This window comes from Bombina bombina, chromosome 3, assembly GCF_027579735.1.
Source record: "Bombina bombina isolate aBomBom1 chromosome 3, aBomBom1.pri, whole genome shotgun sequence".
NCBI lineage: Eukaryota > Metazoa > Chordata > Amphibia > Anura > Bombinatoridae > Bombina > Bombina bombina.
In genome coordinates this window covers 195244450-195269097 of record NC_069501.1, presented here as the reverse complement: position 1 = coordinate 195269097, position 24648 = coordinate 195244450, and the positions used below count along the sequence as shown (strand labels likewise).

Genomic DNA, 24648 nt, shown 5'->3' with positions numbered 1-24648 from the left:
GAAAATAAAATATAAAGGGACATGAAAACCATTTTAATATATGCATAATATCTATCCACAGCTAAGCACTTTTATTGAAGAAGATCTCCATAAAAATAAATGTATTGAAACATCTTTAAACTGTCATTTTGTTAGCCAAATTTGTGTTGTTTTGCAGTCTAGGCATACTTCCCTTGAAAAGGTTTAATCATAGCTCATTAGCTGTGCTAATTACAGACTGTTATATGTGCTGCTAAAAGTTATAAAGAAATCACTGTGTACTATATTGTAGAGTCAGTGATCAGAAAGAATCCTGCTGGCAGCACAAAAAAAACCTAAATTACAGGATTAGCAGAAAAAAATGAACTAGGTCCATTCCAAAGCTGTTGTTTTTTTTACTACACATGATTGAATATTATATGCAGGGCTCAAAATGTCCACTCTTTACTAGCCATTGGTGAGAAATTTAATGGTGGTGAGTGAAAGTTAGTGAGTGAATGTTGAATCAACATTCACTCATGGACTGAAGTCCGGTCTTGCGTTGTAAGTAGCAAAGTTAGCACATTTGCAAAATGTACACTCCTATTGCAGCACTGACAAACACACATTTTATGCTAAAATATGTGCTATGTACTAAAAATATTACCTGAATGGATATTACAGTGGGGCAAAAAAAGTATTTAGTCAGCCAGCAATTGTGCAAGTTCTCCCACTTAAGAAGATGAGAAAGGCCTGTAATTTTTATCATAGGTATACCTCAACTATGAGAGAAAAAATGTGGAAACAAATCCAGACAATCACCTTGTCTGATTTGGAAAGAATTTATTTGCATATTATGATGGAAAATAAGTATTTGGTCACCTACAAACAAGCAAGATTTCTGTCTCTCACAGATCTGTATCTTCTTCTTTAAGAGGCTCCTCTGTCCTCCACTCATTATCTGTATTAATGGCACCTGTTTGAACTTGTTATCAGTATAAAAGACACCTGTCCACAACCTCAAACAGTCACACTCCAAACTCCACTATGGTGAAGACCAAAGAGCTGTCGAAGGACACCAGAAAAATTGTAGACCTGCAGAAGGCTGGGAAGACTGAATCTGCAATAGGCAAGCCGCTTGGTGTGAAGAAATCAACTGTGGGAGCAATAATTAGAAAATGGAAGACATACAACACCACTGATAATCTCCCTTGATCTGGTGCTTCACGCAAGATCTCACCCCGTGGGGTCAAAATGATCACAAAAATGGTGAGCAAACATCCCAGAACCACATGGGGGAACCTAGTGAATGACCTGCAGAGAGCTTTGACCAACGTAACAAAGGCTACCATCAGTAACACACTACGCTGCCAGGGACTCAGATCCTGCAGTGCCAGACGTGTCCCCCTGCTTAAGCCAGTACATGTCAGGGCCCGTCTGAAGTATCCTAGAGAGCATTTGGATGATCCAGAAGCAGATTGGGAGCATTTCATATGGTCATATGAAACCAAAGTAGAACTGTTTGGTAGAAACACAAGTTGTCGTGTTTGGAGGAGAGAGAATGCTGAGTTGCAACCAAAGAACACCATACCTACTGTGAAGCATGGGGGTGGCAACATCATGCTTTGGGGCTGTTTCTCTGCAAAGGGAACAGGACGACTGATCTGTGTACATGAAAGAATGAATGGGGCCATGTATCGTGATATTTTGAGTGCAAACCTCCTTCCATCAGCAAGGGCATTGAAGATGAAACGTGGCTGGGTCTTTCAGCATGACAATGATCCCAAACACACCGCCCGGGCAATGAAGGAGTGGCTTCGTAAGATGCATTTCAAGGTCCTGGAGTGGCCTAGCCAGTCTCCAGATCACAACCCCATAGAAAACCTTTGGAGGGAGTTGAAAGTCCATGTTGCCCAGCGACAGCCCCAAAACATCACTGCTCTAGTGGAGATCTGCATGCAGGAATGGGCCAACATACCAGCAACAGTGTGTGACAACCTTGTGAAGACTTACAGAAAACGTTTGACCTCTGTTATTGCCAACAAAGGATATATAACAAAGTATTGAGATGAACTTTTGATATTGACCAAATACTTATTTTCCACCATAATTTGCAAATAAATTCTTTCCAAATCAGACAATGTGATTGTTTGGATTTGTTTCCACATTTTGTCTCTCATAGTTAAGGTATAACTATGATGAAAATTACAGGCCTCTCTCATCTTCTTAAGTGGGAGAACTTGCACATTTGGTGGCTGACTAAATACTTTTTTGCCCCACTGTATATATCCTAGAAAGGGCAAAGATATGTTATTCCTCTAGGGCTGTAGGAACACCATTAAAGAGAGAGTAAAGAGATATGAGAGAGGGAAAATAAAGAGTTTAAAGAGAAAATATGGCCTGAGAGATAAGGGAGAGGGTAACAAGAGAGATTGAAGAGAGGAGGTAGGGGAGAAAGTTAGTTAAGATAGAGAAGGGAGAGATGATAATTATTAAAAGAAAATCTCCAGGTCTGCTAAAACTGTCAGCACTCTCTAACTTCAACAACTTCCTATTTTTATCCAGCTGTTGTCTTACCCAGAACCACCAAGTTCATGTTGCTAACTGCTATGCACTTAATTTTGTTAAGCTATTGCTGTATGTAGCATTATTTAATTTGCTATTCTATAAAATAAAAGATATTAAAAATTACTGCACAAAAATGTGTTTCATAATGGCAAAACATATGCAAAGAGGGGGTGGAGTAATATGTGTGCTACAGGTAGGTAGTCGGTAGAATCAGAAGTGGCGAGTAACATTTTGGCCTGGTAGGATCAGAAGTCGGGAGTAACATATGACCTGAAATTTTGAGCCCTGTTATATGGGGAATTAAATATTGAGTTTATTGTCTCTTCATTAAATAAAAACAATGCTTGAATTAATAAATAAAACAGCCGTTACCTGTGTTGTAGTGCTTAGTGCAGTAGCCGAGTTCCTTTTCTTCTTTCAGTATAAACTGTGGTAATGTTAAACCATCAGCAACTTGTACTGGGTTATTACTCAGCCATTCAAATATAAGGTCGTTCATTGTGTATCCAACTAGAGTAAACAAACCACACAGTTCATTAAATTGTAATTTGAAGTCACATAGATGGATGATTTTTAAAGAAAATAAAGCAGAAACGCTTTGTTTAAATGATAAAAGAAACTCCTGGCATGCTAACTCAGTAAGTCCAGTAAACGTTTTCTAAACAAATGTAGGGCAGACTAGACAACTACATCATATTTGTCACTTAAGTCTGAAATATAAACAAGAAAAACATTTGTAGAGGTATTAAAACACTGTTCAATATACATATTTACCTTACATAGCATAGAACAATCAATGGTTGTAGAGGAAGGTAAGACAGCTATGTACAAGTGTGCATGGTATTATTGATCAAAAAAGAATGGCAAATTATTTAAGCATTGCAAGATTTTAGGTCACTTAAGAAGTGTATCTAGTAAAAATGAAATTAACTTAGTACGTCTTTCATAATTACCTTTTTTAATAATAGAGACATGGGAATGTATAATGTATTATGTAGCCATGTCATTAAAATTTGGATCTACTGATTCAGAAACATTCTGGGCCAATTACAGTTGTAATTAGAAAAAAATAATGCAGTGTAAATGTATATAGAGCTTTAAAAATAGTGATAGGTAATATTGTCATTCCTAGGGTTAAATGTGCATTCATAAAAGCCTTAAAAAGGTGGAGCAGTACTTGTAACCTATACATTGGGCCATCTGCAAATACACTCTACATTGGGTTGCCAGATATACAGTGTTCAACTGATCAATCCAGTATTTCAACAGGTTGTCCAGCTAAATCTAGACAAAAATGTCTATTCTTTTTTAAATCCCATGCATGACAGCTACATTTTAAAGGTCTCTTGTGCCTTTATGCCTAACAAATTTGGCCACAAAATAAGTGAATTGATAAATAAGCAATTAAAACTCTAACCTTTACCTGATAATGAATGTTGCGGTGCAAATTAGCATGATCTGCATATTTTTTTTACATATAACAAAACGAGAATGTTGAATACCTTGCAAAACAAAGATCTGTATTCCGATAAGAAGTGAGAAAAATATTGTATTTCTAAGCAATTACAAATCATTAGTAGAGTCACTGTTTGAGCTAATAAAAATGCTCAAATCTAGTAAAAATGCTCAAATCTAGTAAAAATGCTCAAATCTAGTAAAAATGCTCAAATGGTTTGTAAGATTTTACAGGAAAGTCTAGTAAAACAAATGAAAAATGAGGCTGTGTTTACAGACCATCACAAAAGGAAAATATACACAGCCAAGACAGAGGGAATATTTTATTGATAAGTAATAAACAATTCCATATAATTTTATTATTAAAGAGATATTCCATTGTAAAGATAAAATGTTCTACTTTGAAAAAAAAATCATATTTATTTTTAATATGTTATTTCAAAACGACAAAAAAAAGTCAAAGCTGCATTTTATTCCAGATGATATGGCCATTACAGCATACTCATGTATGCCAGCTTTGTATTTACTTATTAGCACTCAAGCAAACTGTATTTAACCAATCTATTTTATTTTTACCTTGCAATGTCTCTTTAACATTTTTGGGAATACCCTAACACTTCATTGCTACCATTCAGAGGACTATATTTTAGTTGTACAAGTATATAGTTTAAAACAATGGTTAGAACTATAGAGTTTTCTTTTTTTTATTAAAAAAGGAAACAGTTTGGTTTATTAGTATGTAATAGAATATGCAAGCTTTTTAACAAACATTTACAACTCTAGGTTTATAATGTGCTGCTAAATAGAACTGCTCAGTGATAGAACATTTACATTTATACAGCAGTTTACTTATGTTATTGCTTACTGTGTACGTTGCTAACATTTATGTGTACTATGTCATTTCATATATGAATCGCTCTGTAATGCAATGCTTTGCATTATGCTACTCCCCTGTAAGAATCCTTATGCCTTCTGTGCCTCTGACCTAACATTAAATGATGTCATGAGTGTCTCTGGGGGATGGCAACTTTTGGGGGTTGGGAGAAAATATTATATTATAATGGGACATTATGTAAAACAGCCAGTCTGAGTGACAGGTAGAAAAAACAGTGCTCTGCTTCACCCTGCAGGCTGCTGAAGAATAAGATTCTCTCCCATTGGCTGCATGCAACCCTCACCTTACCCCTTCCTGCCTCAGTAAACTGTGGCACCTTGCTCATGCTATGACATCTGAAGGCACAGAGGCAGCGGTAGCAGCTTGCTTATTTGAGAGTAAAGGAATGGTGTATTATCTCACAATAAAACTAAGGAACTTTTGTTCTACAAATGTATGTAACTACATTCTCTACTGAGTTTCTATGTAATCATCTTTTTAATTTTGGTTTTCCACCACCCCATATAAATCCCTGCAGATACCCATTAATATTATATCTGTATATGAATATTATATCTGTTTATAAAATATTCTATACCCACAGGTGGATGTGATAAGATTCTGCATATGATGCCCTAAACTTTTAGACACATATATAATTTGTAATTACTGGGGGTATTCACTAAATTTGACCAAAATGGCAGGGGACACCTTATGGAAATAAGAGAACACCTTAAGCACATCACAAAACAGTTTTTACTTCCTTAATGCCAATATCAATTTTTTTTTTAAATGTTTGCATTCAATATTCTTTGTTTTCTATTTTTCTTAGCCATGTTTTGTGTGCAAATAAAAAGTTGTGTATAATTTCACAAAATATATCATATTCATTATAACTATAATCATTATAGCTATTATGAGCCATACTTACAGCTTTCCAATTGCATTGCACAAGTTTGTACATCCATAGGAAAGTTCTTCAAGTCCATTGGACATGACAAGGTTAAAGTCAACCTAAGGTTAAAAAACAGTAAACTGTTGTTCAGGTGTTCAAGAGTATTTTATCTATGTTGTGAAAAGTCAAAACATTATGGTACAACATATAAATAGTAGACATGAGCAAAAATTTGAATTTGGCATTTGTTATAGAAATGATTGCTGAATATGATCAAATGAAGAAAAACACTACTGGGAGCTTTTTAACAAAGGCTATGGAAAGAATTAGATTAAATTATGAAATTAGATAGGACCCCATATACTAATGGATGGGCTAACAAGGATCCCAACAAAGGAAGCTGTCCGTCCATCTTTGTGGGCATTCACTGCTTGGAATATGTAGCTCATAGTTTCATAAAATGGAGCCCATCATCATATGGAATAAACTCACAGAAAAGATGAATTAATGACAATTTTATTTTTAGTTGTTTTATTATATGAGTATAAAGTCAGCAATAGTTTCTTTTTTGAGAGTAGGAACCCCTATCATAATACACTATGTTGTTTTTTTTTTCTTCATTTTTCTGTTTAATGAAGATATCTTGGAATCTGCTGCTGAAAGATTATTTGTAGAGCTGGATCTCTTAACTCCCTGAAATGAGTGAACACATTTGTTTTATTTGCCGTAACCAGCAGTTCTTTGTTTTTATATGTTGACCCATTATTGACTGCACACTCATTATTTAAACTATATAAATACATTTTCCCTGTTTTATTATCTAAAGCACATATGTATATTGAATATGACTGTTGAGCCAAGTCAAGTAGTTATTTGAACCAATAGAAAAAAAAATAACTCAACATAATTAGCAGTTTTATCAAAAAATAAATCAATTCTAGAGTAGAAAGTTTTTTCACGTGCATTCATTTCCCCTTCTATTTACTGTCTATTAGAACTTCTCTCATTCTATTTCCTAACTTTCTCTATAGTCATCTTTTGACCAAATTACAATGACATGTTCCTGTCCTGCTTTTTAATTTTCTTTTTCTTTCTAACTGATTTGTTTTCTATTCCAACTTAACATACCTTTGTTCTTCACTTAGAGGAAAAATATTTTTTTAATTGTAAATACCTAATGTAGATTTCTATAGATATTATTTTACATTTAAATTTAAATATATTTCTTCCCATCTGGAGTAAAACTGCAGAAAAAAAAACCCAAAACATTTCTATAGTGAATAATAAGTATTTTGTAGATTATGTAACTCATGGGGAAAATTTTAGGTGGTCACATATCTAGTGCTATATGGTTTAAATGGTGGCCTACAAATAACTTTCAACTGATTAAAATAAAAAAGCTTTAAGATTTAAGATATATATATATACACATACACACACAAAGTAAAAGGCTCAGATTAATTCATCCATAGTTTTCAGTACTTCCAGTTTAAAACCTGGGGCAGGACTCTGGTTTTAGTGGTGTGTGCACCAAAGTCTGGGTAGTCTAGTGGGATCTGGGTAGTCCAGAGTGATGGCTTTGGAAATTTCTTGGTAGATTTGGGTGGTCTGAGATTTATTTTAGAGAAAAAATAACAAACAGGGAGAAGGGGGCAGGGAATAACGCTCCTAAACTGGGACAACTGCAGAATGATTAGCAGCTTGATTAATCACTTATTGTAAATGTGATTTACTGTAAATATGTGCATAATTTACATGGGTAAATATGTTGGCCCTACAAATTTTTATATTTACCTATTATTATTTTTTTCCACCCAACACACTGAAAATGCAGAATAATTTGCTACAAATCTGCACAGGATGAAATGAAAGACAATCTTGAATATAAATTATTGCTATATTTCTTAGCATTTGAAATACAAAATAAAAAGCCAACATAATGCTCAAATTTGATAATTACGTTAATTTTATCATATTTAAAAAAATTCAGTCTAGCTAACTAGTTTGTCATTCGTTTATATGAAACAGTTAAAAACTTAGATGTTACAATAATTTATGTATCTTATATGTATCTATAAAGTATTGTATTTTAATATACAGATATTGTAAGCTAAAGAATTATTAGTTCTAGTTTCTGCAAATAGTCATATTGATTGTATTTCCTGGCTAAATATGCATACTCTTAAATTTCTATTTAATCTGACAAAAATTCAAATGGGATTTTTTTAAACAAACAAATGAACTAATTTGCTACCTGCAGAACTCACAAAACATTTATTAATAATATGACAAAATGCATTTTTAAACCTGAACTAAAAATGATTGAACCACAGGGAGCAATTATCATTGTTTGATGTCTGTAATATTATTTTAGCAGCGTGGCACCTGGAAAAATTTAAATGTTAATCAACAAACTTTTCTTAAATATTTGTATCTTATTTGTCTTATGGTACACACTAACTTACATTTTTATAATGACATCATATAAGGATTCATTTAATAAACAGGGCATAAACAGGTACACAGTGACTTTACACTGGCAAGGTTCAAGACTACAATACATATTTCATCATATAAACATACTGGATAAAGGTACTAAACATACAGATCAGAAAGATGTCACAATCAGTATCATGGAATTAACGCATGCCCCACAAGTCCAATGTAACACAATTTTAAAAAGGTTATTAATAAATGTTTTAAAAAATGTCAAAAAAGTTAAAGGGCAGTAAAGTCAAAATTAAACTTTCATAATTCAGATAGAGCATGCAGTTTTAAGAATCATTCTAGTTTAGTTGCATTATTAAACTGTGCACAGTTGTTTTATATGCACACTTTTTGAGATATAAGCTTCTACTGAGCATGTGCAAGAGTTCACAATGTATACATATATGAGTCAGTAAATTGAAATCAATTTTGAAATTTGTGAGGAAAAAAAAAATACTGTTCATTTAAAATTCAGAGTAGGTGCTATTGCGTTATCTTTTTGTTATGCACTTGTTGAAAATGCAATTCCATTGTATTTAATAGTCTTCTTCATATAATTGATAAAGGAGCAAATATATTTAATAAAAACGTCCAACAACAAAAATAAAAAAAAAGAAAGAAAAGGGTCACACTGAAAGAAAAGGAAATAAAAATATATTACAAAAATTTCACATCATAGCCTGCTCCCCCTAGGCTAAGGCTCCTCTGCGTCATTACTGAAATAGCTCACACCTCTTCTCCCCTCCAGGGAGGACCTCTAGTTAGCCCAAGGAGCTGAGACTTCACTAATTATTCCAGTCTTATACAGGGAAAATATACATACCCTTTTATAACTTTAATATGACAATCTAAAACTTGAGACCTCATAGGTAACATCTTAGCTACATAGAAATACAAACATTTCTCAGTTTTGCTCAACACCTCCAGCCATGGTGAAAGAGTACCACCTCAGGAGAAAGCCCAATCTCTAAACTCTGATAGGAACATGGCCAAAAACCTTGTCCAAGAACTGTTGGGCAACCAGGCAAGCCTAAAAATTTTGGAAAGCATCACATACACAGTCAATATTACTCCAAAAGTATGCAAACTGGATAGGAAAGAGCTGATGAAGATTACGGAGGACCATGTGCCCCATGAACTCACTAATTGGGAAAGGTAAATAACAAATCATTTAAGAAAAAATACCTCCTGCCTTGTTTGTAGATCAAATTCATCAGCCATTTCTGTCTCCCAAGACATAACATAACATGCCATACAGAAACACAGGCTATTACGCAACAGCAATAATGGATAGATAGATAGATAGATAGATAGATAGAAAGATAGATATAAGCCTAGTAAAGTACAAAGATTTTCTCAAAGAAATAAAATTAAATAGTTCAAAATGAAGCTTCCCTGGGTTAAGTATATGAAGGAATCAAAGTATGAAACAATGGACTGGTAGAAACAAAATGCATAGAGGACAGTGCCAAGTACTTGAAAATGTATACAAGCTCACTTCACAGGGGAACAATTGCCTAAAATAATTGTTCAAAACATATATAACAAATGGGGAGGTGAAGGAGCGCCTGTGAACCAGGCTTAAGTAAACTTGCAGAATTATCTATATTTTTTTAAGTTTACTGTCCCTTTAAGCAGCACATGGGAAGGTAATCAAGATTTTTGCAATTCACTGCACCTTGCAACCTCTTCTAAATATAAAAGCTATCCACCATCAGAACAGGATTCTGCAAGATACAAAATGCAACTTGAAATTTCTTTGCATCCCAGACACACCTATGGGCATTTAGAGAACAGCAGTGCATTAAAATGAAAAGACACTGTGATTTTAGAGTCATGAGAGACTTTCAAATTTCAACCCATCTGCTCCAACCATATGAATGGCAAACTTGCCTTTAGGCCACAGTAGTTTGCTAGAGTGTGTAATTGAACACGCCTCACTTTTGGCTATATTAACCTTATTGTAGGAATATCAACCATAGTAATTCAGTACATCAAAAATAGCTGGAAGGGAGATCAGATTTCATAAAAATCATAGTTAAATCATCTGTAAACAATGTTAAGTTTTGTAAAGTATTATGAAGTATCAATCCATGTATATGGAATCTTTGCTTACTAGCCATATCTATGGATTGAATTACTAATGCAAAAAAGAAGAGAGACAATTAAAAACACCTTTGGCATTTAGTTAAATATGGAAAACAACGGGAAACCAAACCTAAAGCCTTTGATTCTTGCACAAGGAGAATAATAAAGAACTTTAACCAACACCTGAAATTAGTCAGGGAAACGAAAGACTTTTGTTACTTTAAACATGTATTTCCACCTCACCAGGTTAACCACCTTTTTATCATATAGAGAGTAAGCATCAAGAGATCTAGAGAAGCTTACTCCATAAATCTGTTTTCCCTGACTCTTCTGTGTAAAACCTACGTGGTCATAGAGGACCACAGAAGGCAAAATAGGCCCCAAACTATTTGCTAGAAGAACCTTAGCAAATACTTTAATGTCCACATTGATCAAGGAAATTGGCCAATAACTTTTGTAAAGAGAATGACAATTTCCAGACTTAGAAACAGTAAGGATTGAGGCCTCTGAGAACTCTCCTAAAAAGTTACATTTGAGGATACTTTATTAAAAGGAAAACATTTATATAAGACCAAATATTCTTAAAGTACATTCCTGCCTCACATCTCCCACGACCACGGGTATAAAGACCAGAAAGGGGGAAGGGGAAATTATGGAAGAAGAAAAGAGGAAACATAAGGAAGAAATCCCCAAAATCATGGACTCACTCTTCCCTATACCCCTAAATAAATATATATCAACATGAAAGCATCACACTTAAGGGACAGTCTACTTGATTTTTTTTTTATTTTTTTAATAGATATCCCTTTATTACCTATTCCCCAGTTTTGCATAACAAACACTGTTATATTAATGCACTTTTTACCTCTGTGATTACCTTATATCTAAGCCTATGAAGACTGCTCCCTTAACTTAGTGCTTTTTACAAACTTGCATTTTAGTCAATTAGTGCCAGTTCCTGCATAATTCCATGGGAGAGAGCACAATGTTGTCTATATGGCACACATTAACTAGCATTTTCTGGCTGTGAAAAGCTAATACAATGCACTGAGATAAGAGGCGGCCTGCAGGGGCTTAGAAACATCAGAGATTTAGAGGTTATAAAGTATATTAAGATAACAATATTGGTTGTGCAAAGATGGGAAATGGGTAGTAAAGGCAATATCTGTGTTTTTAAACAATAAACTAAATCAAGTAGACGGTTCCTTTAACAGAACCTCAATATTAGAGATACAAATGTAACACTGATTGATTCCGTGTTTTTGCTACTTTCTCTTTACAAATTAAACCATTTAACACTTTAAACATGTGAAGAACAGATAGTAGCTTAAATTAGTGAAAGTGTAGCGCAAGAACTTCAGAAAAACTATCTTTCTAGATAGTTTGGAAAATGTAACAAATAAGTATAGAGTAGTGAAGCGCTAATATAGCAAAGAGTGCAAAATCCAAACAAGAAATAATAGTAAATATAGCCTTCTGTGATGGCTAAAAAAATAATAAAGTGATAATGCAAAAATACTGTAGTGATACAGATATGTTTCCAATTAAATTAGTGCAATCTAAATCAGTGAATAAACTAACACTGTGCAAATATTCCAACTTATAAATTTATTAAGCCAACAATTCCTTAATTTTCAGAAAAAATATGTCTTCCTTATTAAAAATGTTCAAAAATATATACTAAAACATTTCAAATGGATTCATACTAATTAAAAATGCAGCTTGTGCCAATACATAAAAAACAGACTAAAAGGCTTCCAATTAATAAATACAGCATATGATCTGAATCAAATAATCACATAAGTTTGCAAACAGTAGATGGGTATATAAAAAGAGAATGAGGGGGAAGTCTTACCAATAGGAAGCTGCGTGATCACAGTCTGTTTGTATAGTTCCCAATTTCAAATGTTAAAAACCTCAGTTTGTATTAAAAATTCAGAATATAAGGCAATCTGGGAAATCTTCCCAATAACTTAGAAGTGGAGTGATAGCGTATCACAGGTGCTGCTGCATCATTAATAATACAATTAGTCTTATCTCTTTGTTCCTTACCAGAGTGGTTAGCTAACCAGTGATGTGGTAGATAGTGTCTGTATAACTTGCGCAAGTTACTGATACTGGAAATTTATCAGATAGTAAATAGTAAAAGATTCTAAGATTCTTTTTTTTCCTATCAGAAGCTAATCAACATTCTTTTTTTCTTTAAATCTTCCTACAACATCTACAAGGATACACATTTTGTGGAAAATAAAATTTAATCTACCCCAAAAGTCTATTAGATTAATTAGTGGGGACACTTTGGGGATTTGATCATTTGATACAACTGAATGCAAATTTCTGTTTAAGTGGCATTAAATGCCATTTTACTGAAACATTATTCAACTGAGTGCCATTATGAAATGAACTAGATAATGTTTTTGACATTTGCCCAAGTTTAAAATTCTGAAGTCTTATGCAGAATAGAGTTCACATCTGCATTACAAGGGCAGCAATGAACTGTCATGCATTAGATATAGTTCAATGCTTACATATTTGTTTTTGGATTTTTTTTAACAGAAAATGTCAACAAAGTAATGGGTGAGCTAATTTAAAGTTTTTGCATCATTAATCATCAATATGTACAGTATTAATTTAAGAAGATTCTTTAGTGTTAGCCAAATGTGACTTGCGATCAGAAACGTGATCCCAGCAACCATTTAAACAAACTGTTTTTCCAACCTATTTTTCAAAAGGTAAAAGAAACATTCTTCTTAACAAATGTTACATTTAATATTCTTCTTGAAAAATGTTACTTATCACTAAATTGAACGTAACACTCAGTTCAAGGATAAATATATCATATAACGAAACAAAACATTTGAATGTTGACCAACACTCTTGAAATCAATATTACAGTATTATATGCCAATGTCATATTCAAATGTTCTTAAAATTGAATGTCACAATCAAAACAGTAAAATTTAACATGCAGTTGTAACAGTGAATGTCAGAATGCAAACATTCCACATTCATTTAGAACATACAATTCAGCCATCACTCTTTGTTTTTAGTAATTGCTGAGAAACCTGATGCAGCACTTGTATGCTGGCAGAGGATGAGAGGTGGGCATGACACAGTAAAAAGCATCTTGCTCCCCACTGCTACTCACTGCTGGGTCCCAATCATTCAAGAAATCTTTTCTGATCTTTATGACCTGCTATTTTGTTGAATAACATTAAAAGGCACTCTATACTTCACAGATTACTAAGATACTTATCTATAAAATCATGTTCTACAACAGGTCTACAACAAGTGAAGCTTTACATTTTGTAACTTTACTAGAACTGTGATGTAAAATATTATTTTTCTTTATTCTTAGTCTTATTATTCTTGATATTATTAGCAGTAGTAGTAGTGATAATAATAATAGCAATAATAATACATTTGGTTTGTTCATTGATTTTGCTTAAAAGACCAAATTTTAAGGATATACCTATGTGATTCAATTAGTGGGATTTTCTCAAACTTTCAACACTTTAATCTTAAAGGGACAGTAAACTCAAAATTAAACTTTCATGATTCAGATAGAGCATGCGATTGTAAACAACGTTCCAATTATCTTCTGTTATCAAATGTGCTTCATTCTCTTGTTATATTTTATTGAAGAGTAAAACTAGGTAGGCTCATAAGAGTGTGCACGTGTCTTTAGTACTTTAGGGCAGAAGTGTTTTACAACTTTATTTGTAGCTTTGTTATACAATGTTGCAAAACACTGCTGCCATAGAGAACTAAAGACACGTGCACACTCCTGAGTTCTAATGAGCGTACCTAGTTTTACTCTTCAATAAAAAAGAGAGAACAAAGCAAATTAAAAACAGAAGTACAACGAAAAGATTTTTTTAAATGGCATGCTCTATCTGAATCATGAAACTTTCATTTTGGCTTTACTGTCCCTTTAAGTTCCAGCATTCTAAAAATCAAGACACAAACAAACAAGCAAAAAAAAAGGGTGTACCACGATAAGAGTTGTAGGCTAAAAATAGAAAAAAAGCAATATACCTGACTGTATTTAAAACTCATCTTGCTCAATATACATGGTATGAGACCTACATTTTAAAAACTATACCCAGAAATAAATGGACTGCCATTTCATACATTCCTCATTGTAAGGACCTCTGCAATAAACAAGGCTCGACTTGCATGTAAGAAGTAAATAAATATTTGTGACTAGATGTTTTATATATATATATATATATATATATATATATATACCTAAACCATATGTTAATTAGTATAGGTAGGGATCTTAAAATGATCTACCTGGGATGTTGCCAGGGTTTCTAGATCTTCTTTGATCTTTTTATTGTTTATTTTTATTTTTTTAACCTCTGAATGTTAATCCCTATTCCCTATTGGGCTATTTTGGGGGTCTCAACTCCCATGAGGTTTATATATACTACTCTTACTAAGGGAGGAAGTAAGACAACATTCCCCTAATCTATGATCAGTAAGTGCTTGCTCTGGGGTCCCTCTCTCTATGTACTTGCTCTATGTTGTGAATGGAGGGTTATAAAAAGGGCTTAGTAACCATCTAGCATTTTGTTTGGGATTTCAGTATTGTTTATCTATAATATATCCTCAGTAAGAGTATGTATGTAAAGTGTCTTGTAGTTTTTTAAACACTTATTATATAAGTATGGAACTTCCGGTGGGCGGGCTTGGGGAGCAGTTGCAGGGGAGAGAAGCTCCATAAACCCAAGGCCTAAAGAACAGGCACACAAGCCCCAGAGCGATTCTCCATAGCCACAAGACTCTGGCTAGGAGCTGCCAAAAGACATCAGCAGTAAGCTGTGTAAGGGGGACGGATCCCTCAGCACAGTAGAAGACAGCTGCAACTTTGTAAAATAGAGGTGTGAAAAAGAAGCTTCTGCCATCTTGTTTTTATCAGGAGGCATAAAGCAGAATCCAGCAACGGTTGAAGCGAGTGCATATAGTAAACACGAAGACGGAACAAGACGGCTTTAAAGAACCTCACCATCTAAGGACACAGAGTGGCCACTGGCACAACGAAGTAACCCGGTAAGCTAAGACATCAGACTGGCTTATAACATCTGGACTGATTTATAGAAATGCTACAAGCGCTTAGGCCTACATAAAAACACAGCCCCAAGCGACTAGATGGCCAGAAAATCAAATCAAAACCCTGCTAAACAAAGCCTTTTTGATTGACTTTTTGACTGACTTCAACAAACAGATATATAAAAACCTCTAGATACATCTAAGAAGGACTCAAGCACATAGAAAGAAACATTAAAAGGTAATGATTTGTGAACTCTTTACACGAATCCTAAGCAATAACTAAGGTGCCTTACTTAAAGATTACCGCAAATTGTGTAATTATACTTGTGGACACTATTTATGAAAGTGGATAGCTATTTTGTAAGCTCCCCAAAGAGCTGCAGGACTGCCATGGTGGCAAAATCGAGACAAGCAGACAAAAAATCGAAGCACACCGCTGAAATACACGTGACTCCACAATCGCTTAAAATAACAGAAGAGATATCACCTGACACTACACATCACATATTTCAAACAACTAATTGTCTTTTTCCTACCCAAAATGGAACAACTCCAATCAGGGATAGATTCACTGGCATCTGAAGTGAAACAATTCTCTAGTCGCATGTGACAGGTAGAACAGCGGGTCTCTGACATAGAGGACAGGCAAAATGAAACTCAAACTAGTGTCTCAATGATGGAGAGACAAGTTAAATACCTGAAAGAAAAAGTTGAAAATCGGTCTTGCCGAAACAATCTGAGACTGGTAGGACTACCTGAATCGGTCTTAAACAAAGAGCTGCTAGATTTTGTCCAGCACAAGCTACCTAAACTGCTTAGCATGCCACTAGGAGTACAACCAATAGTGGTAGAAAGGGTGCATCGCATAGGCCCAGATAGCGGAGTTCCGGATCGTAGAGGCCCGCGACAAGTCATATTCAAGCTCTTAAATTACCAGGCTAAAGTGGCCATACTACAAGCATATCGACAGATTCCTGAGGTGAAATATCAAGATAAAAAAATCTCCTAATTTTCCAGGACTTTTCCATGGAGGTAGCCCACAAAAGAAAGGAATTTGCACCATACTGCTCAAAACTACACGTGGAAGGATGAAGAGTAAATCTACTCAACCCAATTCTTTAATTTTCCAAAGGAACTACAGCATTACCTTACTAAGGAACAACTAAGGGAGAGGCAACCAGACTGAGAAACAGCATCCCTGGAGGAGGAGTGAGAGGATCTGGGAGACTCTGCCCTGACAGAGATGATTGCAGTCAACATTGAGAGTTGGTTGACACAAGGCCTTAACCACTTATTCTATATGCAGAGATTTGTTAATGTTCAAAGTTTAGTTGTTATTTTTGAAGTTTGTTGCTATCATTCTCCTCCAGCAAAGTTAATGGTTAAGGTTCAACAGACAACCACAATTACTGCTGGCATAGGTATATCCTACATAATACATGCAGGACTGTATCTATGGTACAAAATGGAAGGTTGTGAGTATGTGAAAATATAATTTGCTGTTGTTAGATGATAGATTTGATGAAAGTTATTTGTAGTACCAATGTTCATTCATGTTATTACTGTCAGAAATGTTATATATACACTGTATTATTCAAATGGCAGCGAATGCTAAAATGGATTTGATGACAGCTATTTGTAGTGCTAATGTTCATTCTTGTTATTGTTACCTATACTGTATTATTTAAATGGCCATGAATGCTAAAGTTAAAATAGTATTGTGGAACTTGGGGGGTATCACATCTCCAGCAAAATGGTCAATTATACTTTCAAGGCTAAAATCTATGAAAGCAGACATAGCTCTCCTACAGGAGACACAACTCACAGAGGTGGAACACCTCAAATTGAAAAAAGGATGGGTGGGTGAAATGGTCTATACCCCAGATACAGGGCCGAAGAAGGAAGTAGCAATACTATTTAAAAAAGACTTACCAATTAGTATTGATTTATCATTCTAAAAGTTTTAATATGTAAGACTCCCTATTGTATATGCAATGTATATGGACCCAACATGGAGAAAAAGGCGTTCTGGTTCAAATTACAGTTGATCCTTCTCAAAATGATAGACGATCCCCTGATTGTAGGGGGATATTTTAATATAGCCCAGTGTACCCCCCTAGATAGATTTTAAGACCCCGCCACCCGTACAAGTATTGCTAAAAGAACTATCCCACACAACATGGACTCCAAACTTATACAAACTTTTAAAAATAACTTGAACATAGTATATATCTGGAGAGCCAGAAATCCTGACAATAGAGACTATACTTGTGTGTCGAAGAAACATAATGCACTGTCTAGAATAGATTATTTCCTGACCTCACCGATGATAAATACACAAATAGCAGATGTAGGCATCCCTCAAATAGTGATATCGGATCATGCACCCATATGGATCCAATTAGAGACACAGACCGAAAGACCTAAGACTACAAATTGGTGATTCCCACGTTTTCTAACACACATTTCAGCATTTAAGGCATGTCTCCAATCCAAATGGAACAATTATGCCTCTCTAAATTCCATAAGGAAGAATAACATGGACCTATACTGGCATGCTTCTAAAGCAGTGATGAGAGGAGAAATCAAGTATGTTACTGCCAATTTCTGTAAAACTAAAAGACAGACATCTGAGGCCCTAGCAGAACAAGTCTTAACAGCATATAGCAAATATCTAGCAAAACCCTCTAGAGAACACGGGGAAGCTTATCATGCAAAAAAGAAAGGAAGAGATATATACTTAGCTTCAATTGACACTGCATTCAGAGTATGTATACAAGGGAAATATTACAGGTATGGAAATAAAACTGGCAAATTATTGGCCAATCTAACAAAAACATACACTCATCACATGTTTCTATGCTACAAGTTAATGGGAATAGGAAAATTAAAACAAATGATATAGCAGAGGGATTCAGGACATATAATAACTTACTCTACCAGAGCCAAACACCGGACTTGACACAGCAGGAAAAATTCTGGGAAAAAGTTAATAACGACAGACCAAAAAAATGTACCTAACGCTCCAATAACACCAAAGGAAGTGCTAAAAGCCATTAAACATTACTCCAGGGAAAGCAGCAGTTCCAGATGGACTGCCCATAGAAAACTATAAACTAATCGGAACTAATCGGAATTAAGGTAGAAAAAATCCTATTTGACTGAGCTGGCATTCTATTGGCTGATTGGCCAGCCAATCGGAATTCAAGGGACGCCATCTTGGATGACGTAATTTAAAGGAACCTTCATTCTTCAGTTGGACGTCGATGGAAGAGGATGCTCCGCGTTGGATGTCTTGAAGATGGACCTGCTCCGCAACGGATGGATGAAGATAGAAGATGCTGTCTGGATGAATACTTCTGCCCGTCTGGAGGACCTCTTCTGGCTGACTTCGATGAAGACTTCTGCCCGTCTGGAGGACCACTTCGCCCAGCTTCATTGAGGACTTCGGCCCGGTTGGGTGAAGACTTCTCAAGGTAGGGTGATCTTCAAGGGGTTAGTGTTAGGTTTTATTAAGGGGGTATTGGGTGGGTTTTATAGTAGGGTTGGGTGTGTGGGTGGTGGGTTTTAATGTTGGGGGGGTATTGTACTTTTTTTTACAGGTAAAAGAGCTGATTACTTTGGGGCAATGTCCCGCAAAAGGCCCTTTTAAGGGCTATTTGTAATTTAGTATAGGGTAGGGCTTTTTATTATTTTGGGGGGCTTTTTTATTTTATTAGGGGGATTAGATTACGTGTAATTAGTTTAAAAAACTTGTAATTATTTTATTATTCTCTGTAATTTAGTGTTTTTTTTTTTTGTACTTTAGATAATTGTATTTAATTATATTTAATTGTAGTTAGTTTAGGGAATTAATTTAATTATAGTGTAGTGTTAGGTGTAATTGTAATTTAGGTTAGGATTTATTTTACAGGTAAATTTGTCTTTATTTTAACTAGGTAGCTATTAAATAGTTAATAAATATTTAATAACTAGTCTACCTAGTTAAAATAAACACAAAGTTGCCTGTAAAATAAAAATAAACTCTAAACTAGCTACAATGTAATTATTAGTTATATTGTAGCTAGCTTAGGGTTTATTTTATAGGCACGTATTTAGTTTTAAATAGGAATAATTTAGTTGATTGTAGTTATTTTATTTATATTTATTTTAATTATATTTAAGTTAGGGGGTGTTAGGGTTAGGGTTAGACTTAGGTTTAGGGGTTAATATGTTTATTATAGTGGTGGCGACGTTGGGGGCGGCAGATTAGGGGTTAATAAGTGTAGGTAGGTGGCGGCGACATTGGGGGCAGCAGATTAGGGGTTAATAAATATAATGTAGGTGTCGGCGATGTTGGGGGCAACAGATTAGGGGTTCATAAGTATAATGTAGGTGGCGGCGGTGTCCGGAGCTACAGATTAGGGGTTAGTAATATAATGCAGGTGTCTGCGATGTCGGGGATGGCGGATTAGGGGTTAATAAGTGTAATATTAGGGGTGTTTAGACTCGGGTTCATGTTAAGGTGTTAGGTGTAGACATAAAAGTATTTCCCCATAGGAATCAATGGGGCTGAGTTAGGAGCTGAACACTGCTTTTTTGCAGGTGTTAGGTTTTTTTTCAGCCGGCTCTCCCCCATTGATTCTTATGGGGAAATCGTGCACGAGCACGTTTTAGCAGCTCACCGCTAACGTAAGCAGCGCTGGTATTGAGTTGAGATGTGGAGCAAAATTTTGCTCTTCGCTCACTTTTCTGCGGCTAACGCCGGGTTTCTAAAAACCCATAATACCAGCGTGGTCTGTAAGTGAGCGGTGAGCATAAACTGCTCGTTAGCACCGCACAGCCTTACCGAAAAAACTCGTAATCTAGCCGAAAGTATTTAAAAAAAAAACTATCATTAGTATAACTTTAAAAGTTATGATTTGTTGCCACATAAATGGGATATTCCCTGATATTACAACTAGTATTCATTGCCTTTTGAGTCCTAAAAAATCAGTAACAAATTAATTGGGATAGATGTGATCTCTTTATTTTTGTCGACTAACATAATTATTTTTTAAAATTTGATACTGCTCAAAATTATTTTCAGAAAGGTGTTTTCAGGGTTAATATGACGATTGAAACAAAAAAGAACACCAAAAAGACTCTTGTTAAAGGGACAGTATACACCAATTTTCATTTAACTGCATGTTATAGACACTACTATAAAGAATAATATGCACAGATACTAATAAATATAAATCCAGTATAAAACCGTTTAAAAACTTACTTAGCAGCTACCAGTTTAGCTCTGTTTAAAATTAGCAGACACCCCCCTCCCCCTTCCTCTGCATATGAAAAGACCCTTTACACAAACAGGAGCAAGCTGGAGTAGGTATACTTTGGTATTCTCCTAAAACTTTGGGGCTTGGTTAAGTCTGAAAATCAGAGCAATGTTATTTAAAAATAAGCAAAACTATACATTTGAAGAAAAAAAATTGTGTGGGCTATATAAAGGGATCATCTACAAAACATTTATGCAAAGAAAAATCTATTGTATAATGTGCCTTTAAGCTTATCGAATTTAATGTGATTGTGCCTTAAGACAGGGCAGAGAAGATATATACTGTACATTACTTTGACTTAAATAAAAGAGAACAAAGGAGTTATGTTGAGAGATTTAAAAATCAAACATTATGTTAATCTTCAAAAATATTAGCTTTAAGCCAATGTAATTGTGATTGTTGTATCTCTTTAACTCAGGCATGGCATTATTCTTTATTTTATTAACAGTGCACTCTAATAAAGATCTACATCATCATGATGTTCTTGGTTTTTCTTATTCAAATTATCAGCATCAAGAGTTGAACAAAACCCAATAATAGATTTCACACTGGCAGATATATTGCATATAAATATGAATATGTACAAGTATTGCAGTGAGCAGATTATTGATATTTATCTTTGCCTGTCTAGGGAAACCAACACATTTACTATAGGTGCTAAAATAAAGGGTTTTATTGTGTATAAAGTATATTAAATAATGAGTGCATGGTCTGATAAAACAAAAAAACTTGTTATATATTTCCCAAGTCAAGAAATGTAAAATATGTTACTTTTCCAGCCCTTCTCGCGTCTAAAAGCAATATGTGTACAGCTCTAAACCACTATTCTCGCTGAACTAATATGACGATATCTTTCATGTCGATGTATTTTTGCTGTAATCTTAAACAAGCAAGATACATTTTTACATTTGCAGGCTAAAATAAAATGTGTATGAAATCATTTTCAATATCAAGAAGATAAAGAATAAATCGTAGCTATGCAAAAATGCATTGCTATAAAAATAACTGATTTTGGTTCGGCCTTCTTAGTGCCACATTCCAAGTGGAGCATTTTTTAATCTGCCGCCCACAACGTCGCCGCCACTATATTAAAGTTCTTAACCCCTAAACCTAAGTCTAACCCTAACCCTAACACCCCCTAACTTAAATATAATTTAAATAAATCTAAATAAAATTACTACAATTAACTAAATAATTCCTATTTAAAACTAAATATGTACCTATAAAATAAACCCTAAGATAGCTACACTATAACTAAAAGTTACATTGTAGCTAGCTTCGGGTTTATTTTTATTTTACAGGCAACTTTGTATTTATTTTAACTAGGTAGAATAGTTATTAAATAGTTATTAACTATTTAATAACTACCTAGTTAAAATAAATACAAAAGTACCTGTAAAATAAAACCTAACCTAAGTTACAATTACACCTAACACTACACTATAATTAAATTAATTCCCTAAACTAACTACAAATAAATACAATTATCTAAAAAAAACCCCACTAAATTACAGAAAATAATAAAATAATTACAATTTTTTTTTAACTAATTACACCTAATCTAATCCCCCTAATAAAATAAAAAAGCCCCCAAAATAATAAAAATCCCTACCCTACACTAAATTACAAATAGCCCTTAAAAGGGCTTTTTGCGGGGCATTGCCCCAAAGTAATCAGCTCTTTTACCTGTAAAAAAATAGTACAAATACCCCCCAACATTAAAAGCCACCACCCACACACCCAACCCTACTCTAAAACCCACCCAATCCCCCCTTAATAAAACCTAACACTAACCCCCTGAAGATCACCCTACCTTGAGACGTCTTCACGCAACCGGGCAGAAGTGGTCCTCCAGATGGGCAGAAGTCTTCATCAAAGCCGGGCAGAAGAGGTCCTCCAGATGGGAAGAAGTCTTCATCCAGGCGGCATCTTCTGTCTTCATCCATCCGGCGCGGAGCGGGTCCATCTTCAAGACATCCGACGCGGAGCATCCTCTTCATCCGATAGCTACTGGAACAATGACGGGTCCTTTAAATGACGTCATCCAAGATGGCGTCCCTTGAATTCCGATTGGCTGATAGAATTCTATCAGCCAATCGGAATTAAGGTAGAAAAAATCCTATTTGCTGATGCAATCAGCCAATAGGATTGGGCTCACATTCTATTTCAATCAGCCAATAGAATGCAAGCTCAATCCTATTGGCTGTTCCAATCAGCCAATAGGATTGAACTTCAATCGTATTGGCTGATTGCATCAGCCAATAGGATTTTTTCTACCTTAATTCCGATTGGCTGATAGAATTCTATCAGCCAATCAGAATTCAAGGGACGCCATCTTGGATGATGTCATTTAAAGGACCCGTCATTGTTCCAGTAGCCATCGGATGAAGAGGATGCTCCGCATCGGATGTCTTGAAGATGGACCGGCTCCGCGCCGGATGGATAAAGATAGAAAATGCCGACTGGATGAAGACTTCTGCCCGTCTGGAGGACCTCTTCTGCCTGGCTTCGATGAAGACTTCTGCCCATCTGGAGGACCACTTCTGCCCGGTTGGGTGAAGACGTCTCAAGGTAGGGTGATCTTCAGGGGGTTAGTGTTAGGTTTTATTAAGGGGGGATTGGGTGGGTTTTAGAGTAGCGTTGGGTGTGTGGGTGGTCGGTTGTAATGTTGTGGGGGGTATTGTATTTTTTTTTACAGGTAAAAGAGCTGATTACTTTGGGGCAATGCCCCACAAAAAGCCCTTTTAAGGGCTATTTGTAATTTAGTGTAGGGTAGGGATTTTTATTATTTTGGGGGGCTTTTTTTATTTTATTAGGGGGATTAGATTATGTGTAATTAGTTTTTAAAAATTTTTATTATTTTATTATTTTCTGTAATTTAGTGTTTTTTTTTCCGTAATTTAGATAATTGTACTTAATTGTAATTAATTGTATTTAATTGTAGTTAGCTTAGGGAATTAATTTAATTATAGTGTAGTGTTAGGTGTAATTGTAACTTAGGTTAGGTTTTATTTTACAGGTACTTTTGTATTTATTTTAACTAGGTAGTTATTAAATAGTTAATAACTATTTAATAACTATTCTACCTAGTTAAAATAAATACAAAGTTGCCTGTAAAATAAAAATAAATCCTAAACTAGCTACAATGTAACTATTAGTTATATTGTAGCTATTTTAGGGTTTATTTTACAGGTAAGTATTTAGTTTTAAATAGGAATTATTTAGTTAATTGTAGTAATTTTATTTCGATTTATTTAAATTATATTTAAGTTAGGGGGTGTTAGGGTTAGACTTAGGTTTAGGGGTTAATACATTTAATATAGTGGCGGCGACATTGGGGGCGGCAGATTAGGGGTTAATAAATGTAGGTAGGTGCCGGTGATGTTAGGGACGGCAGATTAGGGGTTAATAAAATGTAGCTAGTGTTTGCGAGGCGGGAGTGCGTTGGTTTAGGGGTTAATATATTTATTATAGTGGCGGCTATGTCCGGTTTCTGCAGATTAGGGGTTAAAAAAATTATTTTAGTGTTTGCGATGTGGGGGGGCTCGGTTTAGGGGTTAATAGGTAGTTTATGGGTGTTAGTGTACTTTTTAGCACTTTAGTTAAGAGTTTTATGTTACGGCGTTAGCCCATAAAACTCTTAACTACTGACTTTTAAATGCGGTAGGAGTCTTGACAGGAGAGGGTGTACCGCTCACTTTTTCCAAGACTCGTAATACCGGCGTTATGCAAGTCCCATTGAAAATATGGGATACGCAATTGACGTAAGTGGATTTGTGGTATGTTCGAGTCACGGAAAAAAAAGTGAGCGGTACACCTGTACCTGCCAGACTCGTAATAACAGCGGGCGTTAAAAAGCAGCGTTGGGACCTCTCAACGCTGCTTTTTGACCCTAATGCAAAACTCGTAATCTAGGTGGATGTAAACACTTGCTTGAAAAATGAAATAACGCTATTGTTGAT

The 24648-nt window shown here is 35.0% G+C and overlaps 1 protein-coding gene across 2 annotated transcripts in view; it reads right to left on the bottom strand.

Annotated features, from left to right (window-relative positions):
• The window catches only part of GLRA2 (glycine receptor alpha 2), a 453170-nt gene that overhangs the window by 286159 nt on the left and 142363 nt on the right, over positions 1-24648 (bottom strand). For both annotated transcript variants that reach the window (XM_053706066.1, XM_053706067.1), the window contains exons 5-6: positions 5787-5869; positions 2899-3036 (exon numbers count right to left, since the gene is read on the bottom strand). In XM_053706066.1, coding sequence (XP_053562041.1) covers positions 2899-3036; positions 5787-5869 — 221 coding nt within the window. The remainder of the gene's footprint in view (positions 1-2898; positions 3037-5786; positions 5870-24648) is intronic.